Raw genomic sequence first — 7,126 nt, 5'->3', positions numbered from 1 at the left:
CCTAGCATTTTGACAGTTCTTCTATGGAAATGACAGGCCCGCGTTAGCACCGGTCCTCCACCGATGTAAACAAATGCATTACGATGAGAAATTGCAAAAAAAGTAATAGAAAAACTGAATGCACGTTCTACCAGATTCGTGCATGTATTATTGTCGAAAAAACATTCACACAAAGAAGAAATCAACGATGACGGATCCTAATGAGGGTCAGCGTTGTTGAGTGTGTATTGAATTATGCAGACACTTGGGTTTATTCTACGACTGGCGTGAGGTGACAATTGTCGGTGTCGTATAGCGAGGTGACAATTCTCGACTCGAGTGAAGTGACTCGCCGTGCAAATCAAATGGAGAGTCACTTCACTCGAGTCGAGAATTGTCACCTCGCTATACGACACCGACAATTCTCACCTCACGCCAGTCGACAAATAAACAAAAGTGACCAAATCTCTAAGAAGAGACCTGCTACCAGCCCTGTTATCTGCAAAAAATCCAAAGCCAAATGCCTTGCCTACAAAATGATTCAACCTCATTTCTTTTTAACACAAAATGATCGTTGTTTCGGATGAACTGAGACAAATGAGAACCTCGTGTTGAATTTGAAATTTATTTCCGGGTTTCGTAATTTTTTTTTTCACGATCTTGTAAAATTTTTGAACGTTCAATTCAACGTCCCGCCAACAGGTTGTGTGTAAAGTTAGTAATTTCACTGATTGCTAGCAGACCAAACAATGCATCTTCCAGAGAATCTAAAAGTCTATCCAGTCGGGGTTTTGCCAAATAGGAAATCAGGGATTTAAAACAAATCAAAGCATCCGAATTCGAAAAAGAGTAACCAACGTAAACTACCTAAACGTACTTCCTCTTGCCTTTCTCATCCATCAAATAACATATTATGTACTCGTAATATTTGGGCTTTGATAATACTACTCGTGGAAGATTCTCCTCCCGGAATCCCGGGGGACAATCCGGCCACCGAACTGTGTTCCACTTTTTTTTTATTGTAGCATCTCGATCAATACAATTTGCGAAACAACTGAGCTGTTCACCTTTTTTAATCTATTATATAAATAAAATTAAAATTAGATATTTTCCATTATAAGAAATTGTCCTAATTGGTTTTGTATGGGCGAGGGGCTTCAACTCCTTTTTAACTTCTGTGAATCTCATCTTCAGGGATTAAGTTTGATGTTGTTTGAGTCAGAGCAGTGTTGTTGCTATTGTTAATTGTGTTCTTTTGTTTCGTAGTGACCTAAATCCGCTTTTTTTAGGCGGTAGACGATTTCAGGTAAGCGATGAGATCGGCACGCTCGTTGGGCTTCTTCAGGCCAGCGAAGATCATCTTCGTGCCAGGGATGTACTTCTTTGGGTTTTCCAGATACTCGAAGAGGGTATCTTCACTCCAGGTGATACCCTTGGCCTTGTTGGCATCTGTGTAGGAGAATCCGGCGGCTTGGCCAGTTTTGCGACCGAAGATTCCGTGCAGGTTCGGTCCGACCTTGTGCTTGCCGCCAGCTTCCACAGTGTGGCACTGCGAGCATCGCTGAACGAACAGCTTCTTTCCCTTCTCAACGTCTCCAGCTGGAATACCCATAGCGAATTAGGTTTTTTGGTTGGAACTGCAGAAAGAGAAGAGCAAAGAAAACGTTAATTAGAGACCTTGGATTGATTGGAAAAGCGTGTGAACAAGAAACAAAAAGAGACCAAATAAGGACTATGAAATACTTCTAAATAATACAATTAACATCAATTGTTTTATTATAGTTTTTAAATGATCCTAAGTTTAAAAAAAATCTTCTTAGAATCCAAACAGACATCTGGTTATTTCTATGATTTTTTTTGAGGAATCTTCCTCCATTGCGCAGGTCTGGATAATTTGGCATAACGGTCATTTAGCGTAACAATTCCATCGAGAACATACATGTTTTGAAAGAAGGGGTATAATTCTGGTTATGCAAAATGGCCATTATGCCGGAAAACATCCTAGAATTTCCTCCAAGATAACCGTTACATATTTATTCAAGAATTCGTTCTCCCTGGGCTTGGGATTATATTTTCCAGGGAGCGATGAATTTTGATAATTGATCGCTGTTGTTAGTAGTCTTGATTATATGTTGGGGTGAATTTCAAAGCAATGGCAACCTTTTTATTACAAAATTATCTTCTGACCTAAATATTCTGGTTAAACTACTATGCTATGCAGTTGGGCTGGGTGGGTTAGGAGCACAATCAGACCCTTGAATGTGCAATGTGAGGTAGTAATTGGGAATGCAATTGACGGTTTGTAATCTTCTACGAGGTTTTCGAAACCCAACAGGGCGCGTGCACCGGGTTGCGGATAGGAGCAAAGGGAGATCAATAGCATCTACTTAAAACAAATGAGTCCTTTTTCGGGATGCTTCCAACATACTTTGCCAAATTCTATTAAGAAATTCTTTCAACATATCATGTTTATGTAGGAGATTTGTTTAAAACTGTGACTTAAAAGGCATTTTCACAAAATATGTATATCCAAAAATGTTACCAAGTACGTTACGCGTTTTGGCGCCCCCTAAAGGCTGGCGCCCTTGGCGAATGCCAATCTGGCCAACCGCACGCTACGGTACTGTGAATATTAAAACTTATCTTTCAAAACCCTATGTGAACTATAGAGGCCATTCACAGATAGTTAACTATGTTCTTGTTAAATTGTTCTCTCTTATAAGCTTAAACTGAAATAACAAAACTACAGAATTTATTCTGAAAAACTGAAAAATCATCTATTTTTTGACCACCTTGGTGAAATAAAAATTTTCTTATTAGAGTTTGAATTTGTGTTTCATATTTCAAACAGTTTAAAAAAATACTTAAAGCATTAAAAGCTATTAAAAAGGGATTAGAAATCTTGAGACTCCGATATGCACTCCGAACAGCGAATTTAAGAAGAGACTTGGATTGTAAGGTTTCAATCTAAGAAAATGCACGGAAACATCGTAGAATGTCGATGCAAAGCTAGTTACAAATATGAAAAATGGCGTTTGATCTAACCGCTCAGAAAATACTTTATTCGAGGATTCCGTTCCACAACGTGATTGTTCCCAATGATTTTTCCGGATTCCTAAGACATCTGCGATTGGTTGAAATTTTACAAAACAGAAACGTAAATGCTGTCTCATGATGCAAGAAGTAACATTGAAGGTGTTAATTATCATGTTGTCGATTGATTCGAAAAACAATGACCTAACTGAAGAAAAAAGAATCGACAAGGATTAAAAGTTCATCGTTTGCATGTATTTCTATGTACAAACATTTGTTTGTTAGTTAAGGTACAGTGGGGTAAGTGGATCATTTGTCAATATAAAGCATAAATACTTGAATATGTTGAAAGTTTTCGCACCATTGCTTCTTTTTAGGTTATATTCTTACGCCCACACTGATACTATTGCAAAACTGGTACTACACGTACACTAACACAAGCAAACTTGTTAGCTGCAAAAAGTAATTAATTTGAAAATTGTTTTCCATCAATCAAAAATCCATTGTATCTCTGTCTAAAATCGAATTCTATTATTTTTTTCGACACATGGTGAGCATTAAAGTTCTACTTGAATGATTCACAATAAAAAATATCTAATTTATGTAAATAAATACAAATATAATGGACATGGTACACTTACCCCTACTTTTTAATGGGGTGGGGTAAGTGGATCAAGAATAATTATCATCTATTGGCAGACTGCTTACGTGAATTTGAATAAGCTTTAATATCCGACCATGTTGTTTTCCTTTATTTTGTTCCGTTCCCAGCTTGAATTTGTCAAATTGACCATAGAAAATTTGAATTAATCCACCTAAAAGCTTTTTTAACCTTTCTGGTATAAAAAATATATAAAAAGAATATTAATTTCAAAATTTACACTTTTCGTGGTTTATCTAAGCTTAGTTGTAAAAGAGCAAAATATACTAATTTTCCAATCCAAAGCATAGTATCGTACCTTATTTGACCATATAAATTGTTCTAGACAGATGATACACATATATTCAGTTTGGTATTCAAAAGTAAATGTAACTAATATTTTAAACCAAGAGTGTTTTTCGAAAATATCGTTAGGAATAATCCTACAATACTTCTGTATAACTTATGCGTATAAATGGATGAATTTTCTCCAATTTTTTCTAGTTACAATGTTTTTTTTTTGTTCAAATTAGTATGAACTAATACATACATACTTTTATTATATCTTGATTAAATAAAGATACTTTTTAATTTTAAAGTATTAAAATGTAACATTAGCACTAATAACAAGAACAAGGGTAATATCATTCTTATTAAACATAATCACACTACATTTGTTTCGAGAACAGATTTTTTTTAATGGTGATCCACTTACCCCACCATGGTAGGGCAAGTGGATCATTTGGCGCAAATTTTTAAGTCTCCCATACTCAATACATAACAATCAGAAAAATCGAAATAAATGACGATTTGAAGTACAATAGTCCCTTATTTGTTATCGACAGAAAAAAAGTTTGAATTACATTATTCACGTTAGCTGTACATAACAATGAAGTTAACTATTGATTTTTCTGTATCCACTTACCCCAGGGTACTTTATTAACAATCGTAAATCTGCCTGTTATGTTTTCAACTTGTCGTTTAAAACGACATTATTTTTGTAATGTTCGGGTAAATAGACAGAACCCTTTGAGAGAGTCGTTACGAGAACGATAATCTATTTGTATGAGAGAGGAAACTTACCCTAATAAACTTACTCGAGATTCGGTCTCTTGTACTTTGAATTCCAAACGAAGCAGACGTGATTTTTTATTATCTAAAAGTTAAGAATTTCCCTGGTGTGAACATATCAATTTTCACTTGCCCCACTAATGAGAGGTAAGTTTTTCAAAAAATATTTTAGATATTTTTAGTTTTGCACAAAAATCAAATTAAGCCTAAGCTAAGTTCTGAAATATATATACGACCTTATTCATTTTAACTTGAAGTATTTATGATGTCACGAACCTTAACTACCTATATGATTTTCCACATCGACTTGCCTTATAGCGATTTGTTTAATTATTTTGGGAAAGTATGACAAATAATTTATAACTATTTAAACCCTCAAGTGTTGGAAACAAACACCTTGTTGTTCTTCAGAAAGCATTTTTACTAGTTCGTTTATTTGAGGCTCAATCGCGTCTAACGCTTCACGGAGCCGAATATAGAAACCCTGTTCTACATTTTTCTCTAGTGAGTCGCAAGAAATAAACCTGACGGTAGGTTGCGCTTACGTACAAATGTAAAAAAAATATATTAATAATTTTGCACAAAAAACATTGCAATCTTGTATTGTTAGTTAAGTTAGGTCAAGTTGATTAAAAATCCATTGTTTTTTTTTTCTCTTAGAAGCAGGTAAATTTAATTCACCTGTAAAAATTCTTAATTTCTACGGCAAATTAAATGCTGTATGTTGTTAACAAAAAGCTAATAATAGCCTAATTAAGTTTTACCAAATTAGGATGATTGTAATTGTAATTTATTCATCATACGTGGGCCTATTAGTTTACTTTTCATAAGGTTAAGGAAAGAAAAACGTGATTTAAATTACATGGGAGAACAATGATAGTGTTGGCTAACACAGAATGCCAGATATAAGAAATTTATGAATATTTAAAATGATACTAATGAAAGAATTTAAAAAAAAAATCGAAAGTATCATTGAAGGGAACCCTGGCAGGCACACTGTTCTGCTTTTTTAAGGTAACCCTTGTGGAAATTGCTGGAGGTATGAACGATGAAAATCAAACTAACAGTCTGGAAGCATTCCAGGACGAATTCTTTGGAGGATTCCTGGAAATATGTTCAGAAGAATTTATGTTGGAATCACAAGAGGAGTCTAAATGTATTTTGGAAAATTCCTTGGGATCTTTCCATTACAAAGACTTTTTAGATATATGTCACTACTCAACTTACTTGATACCAGCCCTGGTCACGTGATCAATTTGTTGCATTATGTAAGTATAGACATACGATTCATTAAACCGTATTTCACTGATAATAGAAGTTCACACAGTTGAAATATTGAAGGTCAGAACTGGCCTAGCCAAAAGTGACGTAACGAAGCTCTAAAAGAGAAGAGCAATTTTATCGTTATCATTTTCGTACGTCATTTGCATAAGTATTTTGGCTTTTCTTATCAGTTGACGTACATTCCAAACTGATAATAACTTAAACTAAATGTTTTAGGATTAATGACCCCGATTCAAAGTCCTGATTAGGAAGGATCGAGATGCTGAAATTCTTTCCTCCCATTACGTAACCTAACAGGTAGCAAAATCTCGAGGCAGTCCACTTTGGCGAAAAAGGCCACTTCAGGGATGAACCTTAATAGGCCTCAGCTTACAGGATTTAAATCACTATTAAACTCCTTCGCTTCGTTTCGTAACAGGCCCCATAACTCCCGAAATGAAATCACTGACCTTCCACAGATTGTTAATCACACTGGCCATCGAAGGGAAGGGAAGGGAAGGAAAAAACCACGCCACCTCTCAAGTGGAAAATCCAAACAAGAAACTTTTTCCCTGGCTCTTATTTTTCACTTTGATATCGAACCAAGACTGTTTTTCTTCCTACGCGCACAATTCTTACGAACTAATTATATAAACTTATTAAAAAAAGATTACCTTCACAGAGATTGAAATGAGAGCACAGCACACGGGAATCGGCCGGGACACGTCTTTCCACCACGACTTTACTTCAAGCACAACGCGGTCAGCGTTTCAGGCGAAGATTCTGCGAAAAATCGATGGCACATGCACACGCGATCGCGAAATCTGACAGAGCTGTCAACAGCGAACCGAGAGCCCGTGGAGGGAAAAAGCTCCGCGCGCGCCACTGAAATGTGCGATGTTTATTGCGGAGCACGACCGAGGGGTCTTGAAATGCGGGGAATTTCTTCAGATGCACGGAAACGCACAATCATCAATTTTTATAATTTAGCCTGATATGCCCAAAACTTCACGACGCACTGCACTTTTCTCACCTTGTTTACTTAATTCTCATGGAAGCATAACATTGTGGTGTTTGCACGTCGTTCTCTCAGAGGAAGACCGCGTGAAATTTTGCAAGTGCACAATGCACCCCCACGCG

General features: G+C 36.1%; 1 protein-coding gene across 2 annotated transcripts; it reads right to left on the bottom strand.

Moving 5' to 3' along the window:
• Positions 1-585: 585 nt before the first annotated feature.
• On the bottom strand, positions 586-6,817 carry LOC5564878 (cytochrome c-2). Of its 2 annotated transcripts, none has more exons than XM_001649186.2 (2): positions 6,661-6,817; positions 586-1,616 (listed from the first exon to the last, which is right to left on the bottom strand). In XM_001649186.2, exon 2 carries the CDS (start codon positions 1,589-1,591, stop codon positions 1,265-1,267), a length of 327 nt encoding a protein of 108 aa, XP_001649236.1. In that variant the 5' UTR covers positions 1,592-1,616; positions 6,661-6,817; the 3' UTR covers positions 586-1,264. The 2 variants fall into 2 exon arrangements, with proteins under 2 accessions (XP_001649236.1, XP_001649238.1); XM_001649188.2 differs by lacking the exon at positions 6,661-6,817 and adding an exon at positions 6,457-6,574.
• Between the last annotated feature and the right edge of the window lie 309 nt (positions 6,818-7,126).

Source organism: Aedes aegypti, chromosome 2 (assembly GCF_002204515.2).
Source record: "Aedes aegypti strain LVP_AGWG chromosome 2, AaegL5.0 Primary Assembly, whole genome shotgun sequence".
NCBI lineage: Eukaryota > Metazoa > Arthropoda > Insecta > Diptera > Culicidae > Aedes > Aedes aegypti.
The sequence above is the reverse complement of the archived record's forward strand: the minus strand, read 5'-3'. Positions and strand labels throughout refer to the sequence as shown.

What these genes read in the sequence shown, in the direction of transcription:
- LOC5564878 (XM_001649186.2), bottom strand. Translation starts at nt 1,591, where the DNA reads ATGGGTATTCCAGCTGGAGACGTTGAGAAGGGAAAGAAGCTGTTCGTT.